Here is a 26,764-nt window from a genome sequence, read left to right as displayed (position 1 = left end):
TCTAGTGTTCAATAAAATACTACTAACCTGTACAAACAGAAGCCAAGGTGTAAATAATGATACTTATGGGGCCAACTGGTATGATGAAGCTTCTTTTGTACTCACTCTGTCTGTGGTATCATTTACTTTGATATTAGGGCTGGCTCTATTCCACTCATTAGCCCAAGATAATTACAGAAGTAGCTCAACCTAACACCAAGAAGATCATAAACATCTATAAGAACACCCTGAAACTGGGGTGCCTGGACGGCTCAGTGGGTTAAGCGCCTCTGCCTTTGGCTCGGGTCATGATCTCGGGGTCCTGGGATCGAGTCTCACGTGGGGCTCTCTGCTCAGTGGGGAGCCTGCTTCTCCCTCTCCCCCTGCATGTGCTCTCTCTGTGTCTGTCTCTATCTTTTCTAAAAAATAAAATCTATTTTAAAAATTTTAAAAAAAAGAGAACACACTGGAAACTGAACGTCAATCTGTTATAACGCAGTAATTCAGACGATCTGCAATAAATTCAGTTTCATTATAAAGATTATCTAAATACACATGTACACACACATGCGCATGTACGCGCACACGCACACAGTAGGCTCCTGAGGAAATATCCGTAAGTCACCTCTTAAGAAACCCTGCTCTTTGCAATCATTTTCCCAACTACAGTTTCTAGCAAAGTGTCTGATACAATGAATCAGTAATTTTGCCCTCATATTTACAAAATGCTTCGCCTATTACAAAGCACCATTACAAAGATATTTCTCCTTTGATTCTACAGACAATTTGGGTATATTACCTGTTTCAGAGATTAGGAAACTCAGGCAGGGAGGGACTCATCCAGGAAGTCTCCCGCAATTGCCCCTCCCACCAACTGACTCACCTCCAAATTACAACCCGCTCTTCTCTTCCCCCCCAGTGCCATACGCTGCAGGTACTGGCGGTCTCTGGGTCATTTCTGTTTACCTGTCAGTCCTCTCTGGCCTAACCTTAAAGTTCTTCCTGTCCCAGGAGCAAGTACAGTTCCTGCCACAGAACAGACGCCCGATCACTGTTTGCCAAATGAGCTCCAGGATACAGTGACGGCAAGTCAAGGGCAGGCAGGCTGAAGCAGCTTGCTCAGAACCACATAGCTTACCAGCGGCAGACCCAGCATTCCAACTCACTCATGTCTCCTGAGATCAAATTCAAGGCACTCCTGCTTTAGCCCCCATCTCTAAAACTTTAGGATGACCCTATTACTGCTTCATGAGAAGTACCAACCAAAAGGAGGTTATAAATGATTTAAGCTCAAACACCAAAAACATTTTCCATATGTGAAATAAACCGTCTACTGAGCTCTATTAGCACTATCAGCCCTTTATACTGACTATTTAAAAAACGATGGGTATTGTTTATTACACTAGCTTCTCTGAGCCCTCCCCCCACCCAGTGGAGTTCCTCAACATCTCTGATGCTTTTTTGCTTTGTTACTTTAAAATATCTACTTAAAATAAGTAGCTAAAGAAACATTCAATTTCTGTGAAATGTATTCATGAAATTGCTGGGGAAAATTAAGAGTAATCATGAGTTTTAAATGCATAACCATCTACCAGATCGATGAACCACAGGGAACAAACACCTTAGTGAGCCTCAATGTCAAGGCAAAAGCCTTCAACATAAGTATAATAACAACAACAAAAAAATCATTGGAAAAATGGTTTTGCACAGAATAATTATGTTCTCAAGGGTCATAAATGGGACTGTAATCAATGGTTTGGTCAGTTTCAGAAGAAATTCAGAAAAATTATCATCACTGAGAACTAAAGCTTAGGTTCATTCATTGGAAAATATGACTTTCCAGAAACTTCAAGAATAATTTTGCTCTGTTATTTCAACCTATAGATATAGTTTTAGTCACAAAAACAACTCTTGTTTGCTTGTCTATATAGTTTTAACTGCTAGTGATGAGATACAAAGTTACCCTGAGATTCACAAATGGGACAGCCTTTTTAAACCTAATTACGTTGAAAAACACTTTTATTTAAGAATCACCTTTCTTCTTATATTTCAAGTGCTATCTTTTCAAATGTATTTTTTTCTTATTCCATTTCTCCTCTTTAATCCTACTACTTTTAAAAAGCTAAAATTGCTAATAATAAGAAGGCACAGATTGAATAGGATCCCAAGCTATTACGACTTAATAAACCCAAAACCCCAAGTAGTAAAGGAAAAAAGAAAAAAAAAATTATGGCTTTGGATAGCTACGTAGATTTATGAGTAACAGCCCGATCAACTTGCAAACCAGAAATAGAAGCCCCATGTCTTACTGTTTTCAGTTTTGAGGCCTACTTTTTTGATGCTCATTAAAATTATATAAATTATATAATCTTTTAAAGCAATCTTTAAAAATTAGGATCATTAAAGGATAAAAAACTATACCTTTTTATTTGATAAAAAACCAGTATTCTACCTGCTTCCCCAACCAATAATTAACATGTCAACCATAATATGAAGTTGGATGACTTTAACTTTTTAAAACCTGCTAATCAACTGATTTGATGAACTTAGGTTTCCTCCCAGTTAAGGTTGGAATGGTTGTCTGGGCCTTCATAGAACTGGATATATACCGGTACTCATTAAGACAAAAATCAAAGCCACAAATGGGCTAATTATCTTTGTTGAGTTTACGACCTAATTTCAAATTTCTAATGCTTTTATTTTCTTGAGAATAACGGAGTTTGCATTTTCTAACAACCAGTTATTTAAGCTGTCCTCCATTGTATCATCAATTCATTACACATATTTGTATTTTTAAGAGTCTTGAAAATATCACTAATTTTTACTCATCTTTTATTTTATGTATTGATCAGCCTTGCTTGTTTATAGATGGATATATGTATGTACGTATGTACCTTCTTGATAGTCATTATAAAAACTGGAGAGTTGATGGGGAATGTGAAGAGAGTGTGACCAAAACCTCAAAACTGATTTTCCTCTACATTTTCTTTCTTTCCTTTTATTTAAAACTTCAACGCGGGGGTGGGGGCGCGCAAAGGTGGCTCAGTGGGTTAAGCCACAGCCTTTGGATCAGGTCATGATCTCAGGGTACTGGGATGGAGTCCCGCATCGGGCTCTCTGCTCAGCGGGGAGCCTGCTTCCCAGCTCTCTGCCTACTTGTGATCTCTCTCTCTCTCTCTCTCTGTCAAATAAATAAATGAATAAATAAAATCTTTTAAAAAAATAAAACTTCGACTCAGTGAAGTGAAGCAAAATATTTTAAATTTGGGATACTTTTCTGAAGAACTCTTACACCTTAACATATGTATAACTATTGGGCAGAATTTCAGGTTTTACTTATTTAAAGGCAAAATACTGGGGCATGGGTGGCCTCTGCCTTCGGCTCAGGTCAAGGTCCCAGGGTCCTGGGATCGAGCCCCGCATCGGGCTCTCTGCTCAGCAGGGAGCCTTCTTCCTCTTCTCTCTCTGCCTGCCTCTCTGCCAAATAAATAAATAAAATCTTAAAAAAAAAAAAAAGGCAAAATACTAAATAAGTACCCATGTCTACTGAAAACAGTATTAGGACTAGTAATTCAATTATCACTTAACAGACTGGTAAACTTAGACTGGTATCGATTTTCAAGCACTTTTTCTTTTGATATGATTTCAGACTTCTGGAAAAGTTGCAAGAATTATACACAATATCCCCAAATATCTACATCGACTGTATCACCTTTCCCTCTTTTATTTGCAAGGTTCTATAGTTACTGATTGCTTATACTTATGATCTGTGTTTAGAGAGGGCTTCAGAAGTTCAAGGTTTATAATTTTTTTATTTGCTAGTTATTTTGCTCAAATAGCCTATGTTGCTCAAAGAGTCCAGATGCACCTGTTTCCTTCACGAGTTTTGCTTTGTGGGATTTCTCAAAAATGCACAGTGATTCATAAAGCTAAAACCAATCCTTCTTGACATAAAGTATATTATGTCCTTTGCCGTGGGACTGCCATGTTCAGTACTGTTATTATGCCACTTAACAGCTGATCTTGATATAACTCACCTGACTGCTTTATCTCTGTAAGGTAGAGCTTAGGAGCTCAGGCTCTAAAGTCGGATGACTTTGATGTGACTCCTGGCTAAAAAAATTCATGACTGAAGGAAGGTGTATTCGTTTTAAACATCGGGTTTAAAACCTAGCTCTGAGCAACACGGCAGCCAGAACCAAGAGGGCGGCTCTGATTTACTCTAAATGGGAAATCCATCAGTTAGGGCTGTGAGTAAGGAAACGAAGCATCAGAGTCTCTCTGAAGAAACGGCTTTGACGGGGCGCCTGGGTGGCTCAGTGGGTTAAAGCCTCCGCCTTTGGATCAGGTTATGATCTCAGAATCCTGGAATCAAGCCCCGCATCGGGCTCTCTGCTCAGCAGGGAGCCTGCTTCCCTCTCTCTCTGCCTGCCTCTCTGCCTACTTGTGCTCTCTGTCTATCAAATAAACAAATAAGATCTTTAAAAAAAAAAAAAAAAGAAAGAAAGAAATGGCTTTGACGGATGTCAACACAAATTTTTAAAGAAAATAAAGAGGCATTCCATGTGTTTCTATTTCTAAAATCAGCTCTGGATCAAAGGAAGAGCAAAATGATCATTTTTCATGGACAGAAAATCGGTGTTAAGTGTTCCATGAAATTAACCTTCTGACATGCTGGTTTGGTAGAGGTAGTGAGCTTGAAGAATTCTGATGAACAATTCATCTTGCTCTGAAAGAGTCCAGGAGAGGAGATGACTCACAAACTGTGTTGCGTATATCCTTACAGCTCCCACAAAGGCATCTCAGGAATTGCTTTCAAGGGCAAGGAGAACCTAAGTGGACAGGGTCGTTACAAGCTTTAGAAATGACGGGCTGAGCACCAAGCACACAGAAGGGCCCACAGCAGATGCTCAGTAAATGGCAGTTACCTTACTGGATTTGTTATTTTCACTGGATATCTGACAAAACTGAGTGGTGGTCAACTTCGAAACGAGCGATTACTGGGCGCCTGGGTAGCACAGTCAGTTAAGTGTCTGACTCTTGATTTCAGCTCAGGTCGTGATCCCAGGGCCATGGTATTGAGCCCCGTGTCGGGCTCCACACTCAGTGTGGAGTCTGCTTAGTGTTTCTCTCTCCCTCTCCCACTCCCCTCCGTGCTCTCACACGCATGTGCATGCACTCTCTTTCTCTCAAATAAGTAGATACATCTTTTTTAAAAAATCAAAATGAGTTATTACTGAAAACTTAAAAAGCTTACACTGCCAGACCAGGAGCCACCTAGGACCCCAGCTCATGTCTCACCACTTGTCTATCTCCCCTCTTTCCTCCAACCTCAAAAAACACTTCCCTTTATTCCCTCACTGGTTACCTCTATTCTTTGTTCTTAGATTAAAAGTCACTTCCTCTGGAAAGACTTCCTTGACCAGCTCAGGCTATAAATAATTTTTATTTGGACCTTGAAGTTTCTCTTTCTTTCAGATACTGATGGCAAGTAGGCTCAGCTATGTTGAGATCTATTACACTGAAAGTGCATTTTTAGCACAGATAAAGAATTCCTCTGATTTGCTTTGGCAAAGAGGGCCAGTGCTCTGTTTAAATTATGTTCCACCTTGTTCAAATTATATGGAAACATAAGTGCCAATTATCTTAAAGTTTTCAACTTTCTACTCAGGGGAAACATTTTATAGGACAAATTGAACTCTTCAAGTAAAAAAAAAAAAAAAAAAAAAAGAAAGATCCTGATGTTGGAATTGATGGGTTTGATAAGCAAATTAGATACTCACAGGAAACATTATATATCCCTAGGAATAAAATTATGGAATCAACTAAAATTAGTCTATACAACTAAGTGATGTATTGAAGAAGAAAATTTTCCGCAATTCAACACTGGAAGGTCTTTTGGGATAGTTGCAATAAATGAATAATTTAAGTCTCTTCCAACTAGAAACCCAAATTCCAATCAGGCTAGCTAAAATATTAATATAACATTCTTACCTTCATTTCCTAAACTCTTATATCCTACCACGATACCACACTTGATCTAAAATTATTATTATTGGGGCGTCTGGGTGGCTCAGTGGAGTGGGCCACTGCCTTCGGCTCGGGTCATGGTCTCGGGGTCCTGGGATCAAGTCCCGCGTCGGGCTCTCCGCTCAGTGGGGAGCCTGCTTCCCTCTCTCTCTCTCTCTGCCTGCCTCTCTGCCTACTTGTGATCTCTCTCTGTCAAATAAATAAATAAAATCTATTAAAAAAATAAAATAAAATTATTATTATTATTAAAGATTTTATTTATTTATTTGACAGACAGAGATCACGAGTAGGCAGAGAGGCAGGCAGAGAGTGAGAGGAGGAAGCAGGCTCCCTGTGGAGCAGAGAGCCCGATGCAGGGCTCGATCCCAGGACCCTGGGATCATGACCTGAGCCAAAGGCAGAGGCTTTAACTCACTGAGCCACCCAGGCGCCCTGGATCTAAAATTATCATATTTCATGAACTGAGTAAAATACTGGAGGTATTCCTAATATTTACTGAGAAATCCTCTGGCATTTTCTCTAATCGCTATGGCAACTGTACTGGGTACCTACTGACATGGGTAGAGAATGCCAGTACTGCCCCATAGGTCAGACCACGTGGTCTCCATTCTGATCTAGAGCCTGAGCCTCCCTAACTCATAAGCCAGAATAACACAAAGAAGGATCAGAGGTCCATGCTTACTGAAGAAAATGAAAGCAACAGGTTTTTAAAACCAAAGTAACCGTAGAGGAAGGATCACCCGACAATGAGGGCAAAAAAAGAAGACCAAAGGCCAAACCTTATAGGAAAGGGGGTAAAAAAAATCCCCAAATTAGAAAAGTCCAATAATACTACTAAGAACAAGGAAAACAAAAATAGTAAAAAATAATAATAATAATAATAATAATAAATTTATTGATGACTTATTATAAAATACCAGGTACTACCTTACTTAATGAACACATTATTGAATATTTGTAGCCAAGCATAAGCTAGATATTATTATCCCCATTTTATACATGAGGAAATTTAGTCTCAGGAAAGCTTAGTAATTTGCCCAAGAGCATATAGCCAGAAAAGAGCCAGGGCCAGGATTTGAACCTGTATTTTCTAACTATGAATATCAGTCTCTCCACTTCTATGAAAGCTGATTTCCTTGATGAGGTAGCCCTCCAAGAAATAAAAGGGAAACCAGCCCAAAAGTCACAGAACAAGAGAGATATAGGATAGTCAAAACAGTATCAAGTGTTAAAGAAAAATCCAGAAAGATCCTAGAGAATATTGTTGGATTTGGTTCTGTCCAAAGGGCACAGACTCCACAGCTATACGGGTAGCACCCAAATTTCACAGAGTGAAGAAGTGGCTGGATAAAAGGGAAACGGCAGACAAGGACAGATGTGTCTCTCAAGAAAACTGGCAGTGGGGACCAGACCATGAGAGATATCAACTGAAGAAGGTAAAGAATGAAAATACGAGGGCAGGAACGAGGCAAAGACACCATAAATGGCTCATCTGACTCAACTTCCTATAAGAGGTTCTTCTACATCCCTCCCTTCTCACCCTTCACCACCCAGAACAGACTCCCTGGTTTCCCTTGAGCTCTTCCATGCTTTTCCCTCTCGGAAATACACCCTCTTCCAGTTTGTTTTTCTTAAGACCTCCAACTTTTCCTTGAGCACATGGCTCAAAGGTCATACCCACCGTGAAGACATTACAGACCCTCCCTCCCAAGAACAATTTCCACTGTTATTCTTGGGGTGCTTTGCACCCAATCTTATAATAACATCTATCTCCCTCAAAAGTTGGCTTTCCACAGTCAGGCACCATGTCAAACTACCTTTGAGACCCTGGCATTTAACACAGTGCCAGCCATATCCCTCAGCAGCTACCTTATCCTCAACTGATCGCAACGATCTAACTCCAGATAAGAAAAGTATTTTTCAAATCACTTAACAGAGAATCACTGCATATGATTACTCAACCATTTAAATAGTAGAGCTCTTATTTTTTTTTTTTTTTACAAATATTCAGTAGAGATGTTTGACTTAAAGGCCTACATTTTTGGATTGGCACAGCAAAATTTATTTCAATTGTAAATTAGCATGTTCCTTCGAAACACCTTTTCATATCAGATACTAAAAAATTAGCAATTCTGGCTCTAAAAAAATAAAGTAAATATGCTCTTCAAGAGCTAAAATCATTATCTTTTGTTTTTCTACAAAAAAGACATTCAACAGGAATTCATTTTAAATGGTAACCCCATCTTTTAGGATGTCTGCCACAATCTTAATTAGGAGAATAGTGTCCCCTTCGGGAAGCAAGCCAATGGGAATCAAGTCCCAAATAAGAGCGAACCACAGAAAAATGTCTTTGTTTCTGTTGATTATATAAGATAATGGTCTCAAATGAAAAGAATTCTATTCATGTCCATCAAAGCTAGGGTGCACAGAAAGCAAATCTCTTGACCCTGAACAGAAAAGACAGATAAAGACAGAACCAATGGCGTAGACTACTTCAGGTTTAGCTCTCCAAACTAGCAAAGGAACCCATTTAAAATATTACAGATCAAATTTCAAGCCAATATTACATTCTCTTATGGATTTAACATACTATAGGCAATCTTTTTTCCCCCTTAATCACTATTCACTGTTTCCCCCACAAGAACTTTCTCATGGGTATACTGCTAATCATCACAGTTTCTTTCTGGTTGTGGCAATATATGACAGGTATCACGGGAATATGGCAAATAGAAGCAAGCATAAAAATGACCCCTCATCACAACCGTGGTATCACATGAGGATTTCAGGAGTACCCATGTTCAAGTTCCTTTCCTAAAATCTGTTTCCGAAAGATACCCATAAAAAATAGATCCACTGGGATTCATTTAACATTTATCCTTCTTGAAGGGTAATCTTGAAGACTGCCCTTTGCCTAGAACCTAACTGGCAACTTCGATTGACTCCGTTTCCTAAACAAAATGTCATTTGTCCCTTGGACCACAGGGATAATCTGCTCACGTGCCAGGATGTACCATAACTTATATGAAAATGTTAAATATGTGATAGATTGATACTCACCAAAAAGAAACAATATAGCTAGAATATAGCTATTCTATTCATTTCTGTATCTCATATTATATATAAGTCACTGCCCAGATAGATGACTTACAGAAAAACTAAGATTCTTACCTGCCTATAATTTTGAAATGAATTTTTAATCACATAAAAAAAAAGAGGTTTCAATGTCCCACTTACATACTAAAGACCTGCTAGAAAGAGTCCCTGCACAGGAAAAGGTAAAGACCACAGTCTCTGGTAATAAAAGAACTCAAACAAAGTTGACAGTAACTTGACAAAAGATCTTTTTCTTTGAATTCAAACAGAAGCCCCTCAACCCCAGGGCTCCGCTGTATCTGGGATGTCATGTTTACAAGACGTGGTATAGGGATAACACAGTTGCCAACGTTGACAGAAAAGATGTGTGCCTTTTTCTAAGGAAGGGGGAAGACAGGCAGGGACTGTAGAGAAAGTACGAACTGTACTCAGAGGAGCAGTTAAAACTGGGGAACATGAAAGGGAGAAGAAAGTCTTAGAGCCCTGGTTCAAAGTGGTTTAGGAATCATGGACTAGCCGAAGCCCAAGATTACAACGAGGAGTAAAAGTTCTGACTTTAGGTTCTGCTTTGAAAACAATCTAGACTGGACGGCTGTGGGAGAGAAGGGAATAGTGGAAGACATTTTCCTCCTTCCCTCTCCTGGATTTTTAACTCAGTTTTAGGGCAAGTGGGGTCAAAGACCTCTTGGATTTAGGCATCAAATGACCAACCTGAAGAATAATCTACAAGAAACTCTAACAAGTGACTCAAGGCAGAGGGAAGGCAAGGGGGAAGAGCTGGTTTCCAGCCACAGTCTATAGAGACCATCCATCTAAAAAGTCTCTTCTAAAGATGATGATGAGTAATATCACAATTCTAATATCTAATCAACACTGAATTTGAATATTTTTATAGATTTTATTGAATTGAGCAACCATGTCTATATTTGGAAGCTGAGACTCTATGGTGTTCGGGGAAATGATGAAAAATTATAGAAGGGAAGAAATCTAATACAACAAGACCCTGTAATCACTGCTCAGAATTCTCTAATCCTGAACCAGACTGTCTAGGAAAAGGTGGAAGGTTGATTATTGAGCTCACATGGAATAAATGAAAAAACACAGAAATCATTTTAGAATCAACATTTTACTTGGTACTGATTACTCAGCGAGATTAGAACCTTCATGCTTTGTGGAAACAAAACTACATATTAGATCTTAAACAAAACTACATATTAGATCTTAAAATTTTCTTGTTATTTCAACTTTCTAATCAATATAATATCACATGCCTCTACTTAAAAAATTTTAGCTATAGATCTCTTCACATCAGAGTGGCCAAAGCATGGACACAATAGAAGTTGAACCAAAAGAAGGAAGTACCTTTGACATCAATGCTATGATTTCGCTATTCATCCTGGGTCAGTGACAAAGGCTAGAAGATCCCACTACGGTTTGAAAACTCAAGATGACATCAGCACATTAACAATACAGAGATTATAGGGAACTGAAGAGCAGTAAGAAATTACTTCAGCAATAATCTTATCAGTTGTAGAAAATATATCTACAGAGACCCTGTGAGAATGCACTAGAGAGAGGCACCTGGGGGGCTCAGTTAAGTGTCTCACCCTTGGTCTCAGCTCAGGTCATGATCTCAGGGTCCTGAGATGGAGCCCCACCTTGATGGGCTGGCTCCAGGACGCTGGGCATGGAGCCTGCTTAAGATTCTGTCTTTCTCTCTTGCCCCTGCCCCTTCCCTCCCCTGCACTCTCAGGTGTGTGCACTCTCTCTCTCAAAAAAAAAAAAAAAAAAGCACTAGAAAGCATCAAGTGTGACACTATTCTAGTTTGAAAAAGGGAAGAAAGGAAAACCAGAGTTCTCACCTTCTTTGCTTGGTGTGAGGGGATGTAAAGCATCACTTGCCTTCAATGACCTAGAGAAAAGAGTTAACTTGAGGACCTGAAAAATACACCCGTTGGGAACGAGCCACAGGGCAGAACACAGGGTTTCCCAAAGTGGGGTCCACGTGCACTTGAGATTACTTTTTATGAGGACAAGGAACAAGGTGAGTGTGCGTATGTATGATTTTTCTACTTATGCTGGTGATACTGATTTTCTGCTTCTAGTAGCAATTTTTGTTTTTTATAAAAGGTTATGTATTTAATACAAAAAGTGACGTTATTTAATCAGGAATCAGAGTCTCTCCACCCATTGCACACAGTGAGATGGGTGCCTTCCGGAACTTCGATGACGGTTTGGGGATTTATTCTTCGGTTTAATCTCTGCACAGAAGACGACCAACCACAGCTGATACCATACGAAAAAAAGGATTAAGTGAATTCGGACAAGAAATACCCAATCTTCTTCCCCTACTCAGCTCTCAGGCAGACAAGTATTCCCCCTCTGAACAGGAAGCTGCAGGAGTCGTCTTTAAAATTATCACAGCCCAAGAGAGAAAACTGAGATACTGAACACCAGAAGGAACCCAGTTAAAAAGCCCAGTCAGATGACCCTACGTTGAAGCCAATAAGACCCACCCATGCATTCACATCAGCTGTTTATCCTCATGCTTTAAATATGGATAAAGAGCCAAAGAATATCAGAGAGCAAAGAAAAACTTCAAGAATGAAAGGAGACAAAAAAAAAAAACTAAGACAAAACAAACAAACAAAAAAACCCCAAAAACAAAACAAAGAACAAAGTAGCTTGAATGGAAACAGACTATGTACAGTAAAGAAAAAAATTTCAACAACTTCAAAAACATTAATAGCTTCAGAAAGAAACAAAAAGGTAAGATAATCAGGAAATAAAACATGATTGTTGCTAAAAGGAACATACAGGAAAATTTTTAAAAAGCTTTTCCTGGATACCAGCACTCTCCCTGTCCACCCCACTTCTATCTCCTAAAAAGAATTTAATCTTAAATACCTCTGTCTACCACTTAGGGAAAACTATCCCTTTCTGTAGCTGCTTTCCTATAATTTTAAGAGCGATGTTTGCTAAAGATCCTCCTTGATACTAAGAAATTGCAGGCAAATCGCAAGTCTCAAGATAATGCTCTGTATGATCTTTCCCCTTTATTTTCTCACCGCTCTTGGAAAGAAATGACAGACCAAGGTGTTCCCAATCCACACTCTAGAACCATGAACTGGCATTACTTCGTCAGTATCTTTCTAAAACAAGCAAAGTGTCCTGAGCATGAATAAGCTCTGTAGTAAACATGTGACGATGAATTCATTCTCAATTTTTAAAATGGGATGAGTCAGATCTCCAGACCTTTAAGATAATTTGATTTTCATTCAACAGTATTTTTCTAGTCACCAAAGTACCCAGGCATTTTCTAAATCATCACAAAGGCAAAATCCTTGCCTGGAGGGTACAAATTCTCATTTTTGTGCACTACTTCTTATGAGCCAATTTTTGGCAACTATGATTGCTGATATCTCAGTACGAAAGAAAAAGGGAGTTGTGGTAAAGAGTTAAGAGAGGTGAGAAGAGAAGAACCTATGGAGGAGGATGGACGGTCAAGGCAGAAACAAAGGTGTTCTTCAGGAGTCAAGAGACACCTTCAGAATAGGGATCATGGTTTGGACACTTTTCTTTGCATCCCTACAGCCCAGCACGGGCAGAATCTGCCACATCCAAAAAGGGCTCGAGAAACATTTGCTGAATTAACCTGTGAGCTGAGCTCCGTCTATCAGTGCCCCCGGGGCCAGAACGCACCTGAGGGACAGACAGCCCAGGGAGAGGCACAGCATTCTCGCTGACGACAGCAGCTCCTTACCTGTTGTTGGACGGGCACCTGCTGCACCACCTGGGTAGGCACTGCTGCCTGACTGGCCACAGATGTCTGTAAGGTCACTGTCGAACCTGTGTCCGACCCGGTCTCTGATGTCTGCATGATGGTCTCTGAAATGTAGCAAAACAGAGATAAAGTTGTCAACGTGTGCCTCGCGTTGTTCCTAATGCCCTCTACCACCGGGAGTAACTTTCAACTCTCGAGTGTACATCTTATGACAACACACCACCCTGATCTTCCGTGCGTGGTTAGAGTCTGACCATTTTTTAAATAAATGTAGAAAATGACCAAATCACATTAAAAAAAAAAAAAAACCCTTTAGCACCTCTCATTCTGGGGCTATAAAAGTTGAACTTCAATGAAATCTACCTTCCTTAGGTCTCATCCATTATAAATTGGTTTGATCATATTACAAACTATAGTCCAAAATTATTTCCAGATATTCAATTTTCAGTACACAAACCCTAACTGGATATAAATATGTCATAAAATGTCATCTTCTAGACACTTTATTGGATGTTATCAAAGTTGTACAATTTAGAATAAATTATTTCAAACATCCTTTCGAACTCTCAAACTTACTATGCTGTGATCTAAAAAAAAAAAAAAAAAAAGGAATGTCTATCCAAAAATTTAACCAAAGGATCAGTCAGGCTCACTAATTTGCTCTGCCTTTGGTATGACTGACCGGAAAATCAACCTTGATTTTACATAAAGGTAGCCAAAGACCAACAACATTTAGTATTTTGAAGACGGAGAGGACTGCTCTTAGAAAAATGAGACTTGTAAGCAAAGACAAAATTTTACCCTCTCCCTTGAAAGTTCAACCTGGCACATTTTTTAGTTCATATGTGCCTGACCTGCGAACTCAGGGTAAATTCTGCAGCATGTCCTCTAACAGGTCTCTTTCTCAGACCTCCTGGTCTCAACATTCCCTTTTGCTATTTAAATAGTCAATGGAATAAATATTAATTTCTTTGTTACTGAGCAGGGCCCAGAATTCTAATTTTCTTTCCTGGGGGTTTGAGGACACAATATTTAATTGGTAGCCTGATAAAAATACTGCATTATGGTTTAAATCTGTGAACAGTATGGTGAACATTAATTTTCCCTAAGAAATATTCTGGAGGAGTATCCAGTTCTTTCAAGTAGAAAATTAAGCCCCTCGTCATCTTTTGTCACAGCGTGCCCTCTTCCAATTTCCCCCCAAACCTTTTCTATCATCTCATTTGATTTCAGAAGCAGACCTCTGAGGACATCGCATCCTGTCTTCTTGTTTTATAAACGAGGAAACTAAAACCCAGAGAGATGGAGACTCACTCACGGTGATAGGAACAGCCATGGGACTAGGCTTGATCCCAAGAGCTAAGGATTCCCCAAATGCTCTACACGTTAACGTGTGAGCAAATTAATCCATTCAACAACCCAGTATGACTGGGAGGGTTTACTTCCTCCATTTACAGATGAGGGACCCTGGGCACACAGACTGAAGGTGGTTGGAAGCTTATAAAGGGGGAAGTGACAGAGACTGTAGCCACCACCCCATTCATTTGGGTCAGCTACTAACGTTCAGCTCCAAGAAGTTGAGAATTTGTGGGAAGGCTAAGCTGTAGGTGCCAGGTCTCCCAATTTTCCAAACGAGGCTGAAAGTTCAGATTTTTATGTGAAATCTCCCAAACGATGGCTCCTTTTTAGAACTGTACCATTTATCTCCAAGCAAACACACACACACACACACACGCACATACACACACACACACACACACACACACACCCCTTTCGCAGCATTAAGACCATGAACATGCCTGAAAATGTTTGAGAATGACAGGATCCGCTACATAAAATTCTCAACTAGTTAAGATGAACTGAAGCACCCCTGGTTCTCAAACTTTGGGAAAGGGATAAACACATTAGGAACCCTATCTGTGCCTCTCCCTTTATTCTATCCCAGAGGGAAAAATACACCCTCCCAAAAATGAGAGCCAAAGCCAATGCCCTTTGATTCATCACATGCTTGTAGACATCAACGTCCTCTGTGCTACGGCAAAGGAGCTGTTAGCGAAAGTGAGGGGATTAGCAAGCAGTCTTTCTAGAGAACGAAGCATGAACCAGATGTTGGATGCCATCTTCACAGAGGTTTTCTTAGCCTCTCTTCCCAACTCCAAGCTAGGTGGAGGCTTTGAAATCTGTTTAGTATATAAACGAAGACAGGTTGCCAATTACGGGCATTCGCATTCGAGGGTGGGTGTTTCTTAGAGTGAAGTCACTCCCCTAAAACTCCCTCCTATTTCTCCCAACGCTCGCTAGGAATCTTATCGAGGCTTTCTCCTGTGCCTATACCTTGTTCTGCAGACTAGTATACACACCCTTTTTGGTATATGACCCATACCTTGACATGTACTATTTTAGACCTCATATATGCAAGAATATAAAAATCTCTTTAAAAATTAAATATCCTTGGGGGCCCTAGGTGACTGGTTAAGTGCCAGACCCTTGGTTTCAACTCACAGCATGATCTCAGAGCCGTGAGATCGAGCCCCACGTGGGGCCCCATGCTCAATGCCGGATCTGCTTAAGACGCTCTCTCTCCCCGCCCCCCCTCTGCACGTCCCCCCACAAAATGAATAAATAAATCTTTAAAGAAAAATTAAATATACTTTTAAAGCAATTCCTAAGAATTCTCAATAAACTACCGGAGAGAGCTCATCAGAAGATAAAAGGCACAGATTTGAAAACTGGTCTCTCATGGGCTATATGAGACTCCACAGACAGGCTCTGGCTCAGAGTTACTACAAATTAAAATTCTTAGTTGCCAATATTTAAAAATTGGAAATCTCCATGTTAAACAAAATTTCCAGATTCTTAGAAAAAAAATATGAAAATTTAGAAAAGTTGAGCCTACATTATGTGTTTTATAGAAATAAAGGGCAATACTCCTTCAGTTGCCCGGCCTCTAAAGGCATGTGAGTACATGATACTTTTCGGGATAACCAAAGATTTTGTCTTATACACCCAGATTGAAAATGTAAAAATTACATTTTGGGTTTAAGACAGTCTTGATAACATTTATACTCATTCGCTTCTTTTATACAGAAGAGATATACCCAAGTTTTGACCACTTTACTAAGGGAAACGTGCAACCACTATGATTCTCCTCATTTTGTGGGTGAGTCAACGGATACCCAGAGATGTCAGGTCATACATAACCAAGGTCAAACAGCTGGAGGTCGGAAAGGAGGGTTCGGATATACCAACAAAGCTCATGCACTGAACAACTAGACCAAGTAAGTGGAGAGCCCTGAATTTCAGAATAGACATTGCATAGATAGGAGAGAAGAGAGTAAAGAAAAGCAAACTGGAGACCTTTGTGGAATGAAAAAGAAGGAAAGGGCCCCCCACTGTTTTAGAGGAGCAACCTTTGCAGGAGAAACTGGGGAAAATGAGATGGAAGGAAAATGATGGCTTTGTAACTTCAAGTGATAAAGTCACGGAGAGCTTTCTACCAGCCTTGGCTCTATGCCACCTCAAAGCTGGCACAGAAAGCCCAATCCAGGACAACCAGTAATTGCCCCCAGAACATCTTCTGTTTACTCAGCAGTAACTGCCCCTCATCCCCATCTCACAGGCTCATGCCAATGGATAAGAACTCAGTCTCTCCATCTCTCCTTCACAGACACAACTTCATCCTCCTACGATTTCCTTGTCTTCCTCTGTTATGAGTAGGAGGCTGCCCGTGCCAAGGCCTCATGGCTTGAGAGGGTCTCAGTCCCACCCCTGGCAGAGACTGAGTCAAAAACTCACAGCCACAATTTGGTCTCTCATCTGAGAAGTCTTTTCCAGTGCCATGCAATACACTAAGTTCTTGAAACACACCTCAGTTTAATCCTCAGAAGACTCCCATTAACGGCAGCACTCTTATTTCCACTTAACAAAGGAGGAAACTGAGGCACAAATGGATTACATAACAACATAACATAGCATAACACAACATAACGTAACAATCTAACACGTAACAAAACGTAACACAACACAACGTAACATAACATAACGCAAAAGGATTACATAACTTGCTGAAAACCACAGAGCTGGTAACGGGAAGAGCCTGAATTCAAACCCAGGTTTATCTGAGTCCAAAGCCCACGATGTCACTACTTCATGTATATTACCTTGCAATATCATGACGATGGGGCTTCCACATGACAAGCTACAGACTGTGGATCTGAATGGCAAAGTCTTTGGGATTCTCCATCGATTGTATTTGATCTACACCTTCTAGTAACAATGGACAGGAATCCCTTCTCTCTCCGACACCGAAATCAGAAAGCATTCTCTCTCTTTCTGCTGAGGCCATAAGAGAACCCAACTCCTAAGTATTTTTCCAGAGGCATTTTAACTGATTTATTCTGAAGACCTGACTTAAAGGCAGATCAATTAGAATGTTAAAGCAAGTTTGAGGAGTAGAACCCTCCTGCCAAATTCCGCTAAACAGATCATTTAAACCCACTGACGCATTCAGAGTGTTCTGGTAGCTTTCCAATATTTCGGCAAAGCAAGAGTCATCCCTGAGGGTAGTGTCTTTGCAGACTTAACTTGTGGGTTTCGTTTGAGACCAGCATAAGGTTTGTGTGCACATCTGAGGTGTTCCCATTCATCTAGCAGTGGTTTCTGGGCTTTGTTTATGTTTGGGAGTAATTTGGTTAGTTCAGTTCCTTCACGGCCTCCTTTCAAGTGATATTTGTTTATTGGCCACAAATGCAGTCCCATTAATCCATTTTGATAAGCTAAATAAACCCCTGCCGTGGGTCCACGATGTGGCCCATATGTAAATGAGTTGTATATTCTTGCAGGAGAGACACGCACAATTTCAGTCTAGTCATCCTTGCCTAATGTGGCTGTCAGGTGTGTCGAGAGCAACAGATGCTTGTTTGATAAAGGACCTTTTTATTCTGGCTAATTAAGCAGTTGGACACACCCGCCTGTTAACGGTCCTGCTTTGTACAGCCAACTCGGGCTGAATCATGCGAGGCTACAGCTGAATAGGCCACATTTTGAAAGAAGGCTAATTAACCCCTAGGAGAAGGAAAAGAATATTGCAAAAACCCAGCTGCTGAATGCGACAAGATTAGCATTTCTTCAACCTGATGGGCAAAACCTAGGCAAAGCAAACGTGTTTGGAACAAACACGCGTTATTGCAAGTTTCAAGGCATTCAGATGTTCTTTGCGGAACTTCCTGAAGATTATTTAATACACTCAAATTCACAGCTGGATTCCTTTTATCACACACAATGGACATGCCAAATTAAATGGTTTAATAGTCTGACCTAATCAATTACTTTTCAAACACAACTATATAACTGGGATAGCTTAAAAATAGGTAGTATCCATCTAATTTTTATTGGGGTTCTTCAGCCTGAAATAATTTGCTCTCTAAAAATGCAAAGTCCGCCAAGTTTGGCTCCACTACACCGACTGTATTGTCTTTTTTCACACTGAGGAATGTAACAGGTTCTAATTCAGTACAGAAAATAAAGACTTGGAATTTAATGTTCGAGTGCAATGGAGAACTGTCTTCCTCCTTCCTTAGTACAGAAAAACAAAAGATGCTACTTCCAAATCCTACTTGAACCAAATTAACCGAAGTTATTATGATAATCATTGAATGGGTATAATAAAGATAAGTCACATCTAAAATGTGACATTCAACTATAAATTATTTACTTAGAAACCTGGTTCAACGTAAGAGTATAAGAATGCTATTTACAGGGGGAAAATTGTCAGAATTTGAATTAATGCTTTTAAAATACAGAACAAGAAGTTTAACATCTGTGTGCTTTTACACAGAACAATCCCAAACCATAATTGATGTTTTGTGACATAAAATTTTTATTAATAATGTTCTGATTAAGCATCAGCATTCTTGAATAAATTTAGAAAATAAACATTAGTATACATAATGCCCAGAGCAATTAAAGTCTATTAAAATTAGACAACTAAAATGAGCTGTGCTTTTTGGCTGGGGGCGGGCGGGGGGATGCCATTATTTACTTTCCTGAACATAAAATTAATATGGAAAATACACATTTCTGGACTATTCAGGAGTACATGATGAAAATGATTAAGATGATTTCCGTTCTTTAAAAAAAACAACAACCCTAAAGCTATTAAGCAACTTTCAAAGTAAGACAATATAACATAAAACAACGGGCCATATTAGAAAATTTATACATATAGGTAAATAATCATGTGATAAATGTAATATTTTGAAATTCTGACAAAAATATATTGACTGATTAATTTGACTACAAACATAAAACACTATGACTTGGCTTTGTTCTCACTTTGCCTAGTACAAATGAAAGAAACTGGTTAAGCTACAGACTGTAGTCAGCCTTTTTTTTATTTAAAATACACCTCTGTGGAGGTTTATTCATTGTACAACACAGAGCTTTATCAAATCAATAAATCAAGTAACTGAAAGGAGGCAAAAGGAAAATGCGTGACTTTCTGTATTATAAAAGCTCTGCCTATTTATTTAGGTTTCATGTTGTAATGCTCATGACTATGTACAATTAATCTTTTGTACTAAATTGATCTGTAGACAATGACGGAATGATAATAGTGTAGACTGTTAGGCAGTCATCTTCCTGGGATAACTGATGACAGTGATTAATGCTGGTGATGCTTAATCAGCACACTGGTAACATATACAGGTTGCCTGGGTAACTTTTTTCACTTTTCAAACAAAGGTTTTCACTTAACTAATTCTTCCCTTGAGTCAGAGTATGAAAAACTGTTTCTTTGGAGAAGAAAAATCAAATTACATGACCTGAACAGCTTTTATCTTGAAGGACCAATTACTTAAAAAAATAAAACCATCTACTAACATATTAGTAAAGCCAAACTACTGAAATAATATAAGAACTATTTTATTATTTGTTATCAAGAGAAACTGTCTTCAGGCCCAGAGGTCATTTTGGGGAAAAGAGAGCCAAGTGTTTGTCCAGTCTACTGCTGGTGCCATCCCAGCATTTTCTACGACTCACGTTCATTAGGAGGCAAATCAGGTCTTACCTGCATGCCATATGCTAAAAATGGTGGTGCACAGATACCAGCTGAAAGAAAAGGAAAAGAAAACCAAAGAAACAAAACCAAAAACATGTAAGTATCCTACACTCTTTGCTATTGGAAGGAAAGTCTGACAACACAATGATGTAACATGCAGAAAGATTCTTAACAAAATGTACCAGACAGACAGAGCTCTAAATGTTTCTCCCTTTTGGTCCATCCAACCCTGAGAGTGACCAGAACCTACTGGATGGAGCATTTAATGATATTAACGCTCAGCATTGAAAAATGATAAGCAACAAGCCCTTAATTATAAGTCTGTCGTCCTCATTATTAGGGATATTAATAAGAATAGCTACCTTTGCTGAGCAGTTACCGTGTGACAGATGCCCTGCACACATTTAACCTTCATCTCACCTATCAAGTAGAGATTCCCATTTTAGAGCACAGGAAAGTAATGTTTAGAGATCAACTTGCCCAGGGCCATAGGGATGAAGGGATGAAGTCAGGATTCAAGCCCAGGTCTGTCATACTCCAATTATGGCAAGCTGTCATTGGACGCTAGACAGCCACACAGAAAGCAGCAGCACTAAGGCTATTTTAGCCAGATCAACTTTAAAAGAGATAAAGAAGTCTATGAAGACTCTGAGTACTGAGAAGGAACTCTAAATTTGAAGAGACACAAATATCACATAAATTGCAAATATGTACTATACCCAGTATGAAGTCAACATGCTTTTGTGAAGTTATCAAACCTATAATTTTTATGATATGGAAAAGCACATCATGGATTAAAAGAGACTTACACCAACCTTGTATTCACAAAATATTTTATAGATGAAAGAGGTTATAATGTAGATTAATTTGCATTTAACAACATGTCCTAAAAAACAGCCAAACAAGGGCCCCATTAAATGAACGTGTATGTATATATAATATCATATGTAAATACAAGGATACTCATTCAAGTATTATATACAATGGGGTAACAAATAATAAGCAACAAGAGTGTCCATAATTGGGGAACTTATCCTGTAACCCTATAGTGGAATACCACACAGCTCTGTAAAAGCCAGCATTGAAAGTTACTCACAATAATTTAAGTAGAAAAGGCAGGTTTGCTGAATAATATGCAGCCCACAATTCAATCATCTTCTTCATAGAGACACAAACGCATGCTCTGGAAAAATGCTCCAGGAGACAGAAAAACATCGATGGGACTTCCAACTCTTGAAAATGGGCTTTCCTAATCCAATGACCATAAACTATGAGTGGCCTCAAGGTAATCTTGGACTTGCTGGTTAAAAGCAACATGGTCTCCAGAGACCTATTTGGCCAAAAGCCACCCCAAAAAAGTCAGTCTTAGATTCTGAAACCTAAACCAGGCCTTATAAGCTCAAAGAGAGCTGCAAAGGTGGACTTTGATCTGTTCAGCAGCAGGTCCAAAGCTCTGTCTCCCTTCCTACTAAAGTGGCTCAGAACTCTTTAACGCAGCTCTAAAAAGCAACTTCTTCAGTGTTTCCACTGGAACAGCCTATTTAAAAAATACACAGATTTATATATTATAGACAGATTTTATCTACAGACCTATTCATTGGTAATACCACGACGCTTCTCATTCGCTCCTGAACAAAGTCAACCTAGTAACACACACTCCCAAATGTCAATATCAAATATGATCCCTTCCTTATGACACCACCCAGTGCGTCCTGCCCAATCCAGAATCAAGACATTAATGCTGCTCCCTTCCATGCAAAATGAGAAGAGCAATGGTGCTTCTTCTGAAGACCTCGAATGGAAAAGAGGATATAGGTGGGGAATCCAGATGTTTAATTCCAAGCAAACAAGTAATCCCTTTTGAAACTAGCCTTAGCGGCATCTGGTCCTTCTTCCTATATACCCTGAACTTCACACACGTAACTTTTCGCTTTCTTTCCCTGCATTCACTACTGTGGCTTTATTCGCTCACGTGAAAGTAACCGTCCTACGTTATGTTATGGGATTGATAAGAAAAGGTTTGCCAACGAGGGCTTCCCAGTGGTCTTACATTAGAGGGGGTGAGAACACAGGAGGTAAAGATTAGCCTACCAGGCAGTATTATTTAAAGAGCTACAAAAGAAAACAAGCAGGTAGTGTCACCCCTGCAACAGGAGGATTTCCTTTGGATTTTACAGGGAATGAAGGCAAGAACTGGAATGCTTAATTTTTTTCACACCAGAGAGAGCTCCAATAACAACTTTCTTCTTGGATTCTCTTGCCTACACAAGAAATTTTTCTATTTTTTTTTCCTCTCATTTTCCTTTTATAAAAGTGGAGAATAGAGCCTTTTACAGTTCCCAACTATCCTAATGACAGGCTCAGAGAGATCAACACATCTAAAAGGGGAAAATAATACTGTGTAATAACACTGCTAATAATGGAAATAATATACCCCACTTTAAATGTACAGTATCTTAAAGAACTGAACTCTCATTAATGCCATTTTTTTGGCAAACGTCGTGAACAGGGGTGTGGGTGGACTTGGAAAAATATCTATATATTCACGCACATAAATTCTGGAAACACTGTAAAACATGCTATTAAATCAAATGAAAAATTTTTTTTTTTTTAAAGATTTTATTTATTTATTTGACAGACAGAGATCACAAGTAGGCAGAGAGGCAGGCAGAGAGAGAGGAAGGGAAGCAGGCTCCCTGTTGAGCAGAGAGCCCGACGCGGGACTCGATCCCAGGACCCTGAGATCATGACCTGAGCCGAAGGCAGCGGCTTAACCCACTGAGCCACCCAGGCGCCCTCAAATGAAATTTTTACCTCGATTTTCATTATAAAATGCATGTGTATACACTTGGAATAAAGGCTTGCACAAAGGATGAAAAGTAAAACACATTGAAGATGCTAGCCAACTCCGTACACTCACAAAACTAACCGAAAAATTATTTCTCTCTAAAAATCAGTAGTACTTGAAGTAAATCAATTACACTGATTTAAAGACAATGTCCCTTTGGAGATTATTTTATGGGAATTGTTGATCTACCCCATGTACGGGTGCCTTTCCAACTCAGTCCAAAGTATTTTCTTGGCTCCAAAAACAAGTTTCTTCTACGGTGGGCTACTATCTCAGGCTGCCTCATAAATCTATGGCTAATACCCCTAACTGCAGTTATTAATATGCTTAAAATCAACCATAAGTTCCTTATGTTTAAAAGCAACTGTCGTTATGTAATGTTTCAGGTAAGTGTGAAAGTTCACGTACTGAGTTCTTTTCTACCCTCCCTCCTCCTCTTGCACTTGAATGGTCTTCCCAGGGGGGCTAAAAAAAAAAGGTAAGGGACCTTGTCGTTGCTCCTGAAAGTACACAAATAACTGTCCTATCCCAATCATTTTCTTGATCACCGTATGTTTCCCTTCACCTCCCAAACCGAACCAGGCCAATGATGCTGCTCCCTCATCTCTCTCAAAAGTCTCCTCAAGTATCTTCATCTCACCAGAGTGGAGGCCACGCCAGGCAGTAGGTCCCCAGGGCCCTCAGGACAAACGACAAAGGTCTAAGTTCATGGGCACAGAGCTCTTGACCACCGTCTTTCCAACGCTGTGTTACAATCCAAGCATGTAGAACTCCTCTCAGGTCCCCAAGCCTAGGGTCTGCGAACCAAGAGTGCCCTCGGACTTCCTCTCGCCCACCTTCTCTCATTTTCACTTCACCTTTCGATCTCAGGATAAATTCCACTTCGCCCAGACAGGCTTCCAAACCACCACCACGCGGCTGCCTTCTTCTTAACAAGCGTGGGACTGGCGTCCTCCTGGGTGTTCCTAGATCACCTTATTTTTACTCGGTGCATTGCAAGTATCATATTGTAGAATAACTGTCTCTCCAACCACATGATAAATGCCACGAGCACAAAGACTATGCCTCCTTTCCACCCACAAATATGCAACAGTGCCTGACACAAAGATCTTCAATTTGCTGAATGAACAGATGAATAAAAATGGGAATGAGTTTGGGGAGTCGGGGTGGCTCAGTCGATGAGGTGTCTGACTTTTGGTTTCAGCTCAGGTCATGATCTCGGGGTCATGGGTCAGGCCCTGTGTCGGGCTCCCTCTCCCTCTTTCCCTCCTCCGCTGCTCTCTCTCTCTCAAAAATAAATAGATAATTTTTGAAAAGGGAGGGGGGATGAGTTTAAGACCCTGCTGACCCATTACTATTAAAGTATGTAGTATTAGAGGCATTTCATACTTCAAATTCTGTATAAATATAATTTTCTATTAGAACCATTTCCAATCAAGTCATTCATTAAGAATGTTTTCGCCTAATGTTCCAGTGTGACTTTGCTTTCAATTCTCATTACTGTAGAATTTTTTAACAACTCCCCTAGTCTGAGATTTGTAAGCCTCAACAGGTTTTGTGTGTAATTTCTTTAAAAATGAAACAAGATAAGGATTAAATAAACTCAAATGAGCAAATTAAGTCTTCAGCTATTGCTCTGAACCTCCTGACACATCATTTACTTTGTTTTAATAAGTACACCTGATTCGCTGAATTGAGGATTCTGATCCAATGCTCTAATCATGTCATCTTAGAAAAGGTGGCCTGGTCAGCTTCCTTTGTTTTTACGAGACAGAAGCACTCAGAGATCTTTAATTTTCATAGCTGAAATGCTAAGAATACGTGATTAGCCTAATAGTAATTGTTCTAACTTCATCATTAATTAACCACTTGAAATTTACTTGAGCTTGGCAACATTCAACTGACATTCTTCTATGGTCTCTTAACAATCAATGAAACTTTACACAGAAAAAGGTATTCCAAGAAGCCTCTACTTACAAATCAGTTAACACATTTATGGAAGGTTCCACATGCATTACTTCATCTGTCCAGAAATCCTGAGGTAGGTAGTATTATTATCTCATTTTTAACTGATGAGAAAACCTAGGCTTAAAGCTTAAATAACTCTATGAGCCCCAAGGTCACACAGCTACGAATGGGTACAGTGAGGGCTTGAATGTATCCACCTATTAGATTCCAGGAGCAAAAATCTGATTTTTCCTTTTTTTTTTCTTTTTTTTAACCCAGCCCTATGCTGTAATGGGCTTATAACATGACAGCTTGAAGGTTCTACAGACCAGTGATTACGTCATCCTGTGGAAAGTAGCAGGCTTCTAAAACTTCCTCATTACAGGAACTGGACATGCTGTAGTTTTTCCAACCCAGTCACCAGTTCTCCATGACATGTTAGGGTCTAAAATCATCTTACTTTTATTTCCAGCAACACGGACCACCTGACAAGAGAGCTGTCTACTCTATTCTGTACATCATAGCAATCTGGATCGTGTAAGATTCTATTCTGCCTCTGCTGAGCTATCAATACAGGTAGGCTTTTTGGCATTTGAATCACGGGTCAGAAAGTGTTAAAAAGGAAGTCTATGTTGTGGCAGCTATGTCTCTGTCTCTTGTGCGTACGCGCACGCTCTCTCTCTCCTCTCTCTCTCTCTCACACACACACACACACACACACACACACACAAAGGTGATCAACATCAAAAGTTAGTTGGATACATAGTAAGTACATCATTCACACACAAAACATGCACAGAAGCAGAAGACCTTCCAAATGGTTCGAACTCTGGCTAGAGGGTGTGGCTGAGAAAAAAAAATACCTGAATTCTAAAGAGAGTAGTACTTTTCATTAAAGCTTCACTGTCCCCTAACCCTGGCAGAGATGGTGATAGCAGTACGCTATCATTGGGTCTATTTTGCCAAAAATCGGCTTGCTAGGAATTGTTCTAATGGTCAATTTGGGAAATTGACAAGTTCACTCAAAACTTGTATCTTTTAACTATGTATACTCTTGACATAATTCATACAATCTTAAAGGGCCTTTTGGAGGGGAACCCTCCTACAGTGTTGGTGGGAATGAAAGCTGGTACAACCACTCTGGAAAACAGTATGGAGGTTCCTCAAGAAGTTGAAAATAGAGCTACCCTACAGCTCAGCAATCACATTACTGAGTATTTACCCTAGAGATATAAATGTAGTGATCTGAAGGGGCACATGCACCCCAATGTTTATAGCAGCAATGTCCACAATAGCCAAACTACGGAAAGAGCCTGCCTAGATGTCCATCAACAGATGAATGGATAAAAAAGATGTGGTGTATATATACAATGGAATACTATGCAGCCATCAAAAAAAACCCAAATTCTTGCCATTTGCACTGATGTGGATGGAACTAGAGGGTATTATGCTAAGTGAGATAAGTCAATCAGAGAAAGACAATTATCATATGATCTCTCTGATAAGTGGAATTTGAGAAACACGACAGAGGATTATAGGGGAAGGAAGGGAAAAATAAAACAAGATGAAACCAGAGAGGGAGACAAACCAAAAGAGACTCTTAATCTTCGGAAACAAACTGAGGGTCGCTAGAGGGGAGGGGCTTGGTGACAGACACTGGGGAGGGGTATGCACTATGGTGAGTGCTGTGAATTGTGTAAGACTGATGAGTCACAGACCTATACCCCTGAAACAAATAATACATTCTTATGTTAATAAAACCCACCGATAAGAGCTCAGGCAGGAACACCTCAATTTCAGTCCTGTAGACCTGGAGTAGAGAAACCAGCTGACTTCACCTGTAATCATCATCTACAAAATTATATAACAAATTCATAAAAAAAATTTTAAAAGGGCCATTTGCGGGGCACCTGGGTGGCTCAGTGGGTTAAACCTCTGCCCTCGGCTCAGGTCATGATCTCAGGGTCCTGGGATTGAGCCCCGTATTGGACTCTGTGCGCAGCGGGGAGCCTGCTTCCCCCTCTCT

General features: G+C 39.8%; 1 protein-coding gene across 7 annotated transcripts in view; it reads right to left on the bottom strand.

Annotated features, from left to right (window-relative positions):
* RFX3 (regulatory factor X3) overlaps nt 1-26,764 on the bottom strand; it is a 281,939-nt gene that overhangs the window by 143,157 nt on the left and 112,018 nt on the right. For 4 of the 7 annotated variants that reach the window (XM_032866534.1, XM_032866529.1, XM_032866533.1 and 1 more), the window contains exon 2: nt 12,866-12,990. In XM_032866534.1, coding sequence (XP_032722425.1) covers nt 12,866-12,982 — 117 coding nt within the window. In that variant the 5' untranslated portion in view covers nt 12,983-12,990. Of the gene's footprint in view, nt 1-12,865; nt 12,993-14,180; nt 14,186-14,447; nt 14,504-26,764 lie in introns of those variants that run through there. The other 3 variants (XM_032866535.1, XM_032866531.1, XM_032866530.1) reach the window with 3 other exon arrangements.

This window comes from Lontra canadensis, unplaced genomic scaffold (assembly GCF_010015895.1).
Source record: "Lontra canadensis isolate GAN:19392208 unplaced genomic scaffold, GSC_riverotter_1.0 scaffold31, whole genome shotgun sequence".
Taxonomy (NCBI): domain Eukaryota; kingdom Metazoa; phylum Chordata; class Mammalia; order Carnivora; family Mustelidae; genus Lontra; species Lontra canadensis.
The sequence above is the reverse complement of the archived record's forward strand: the minus strand, read 5'-3'. Positions and strand labels throughout refer to the sequence as shown.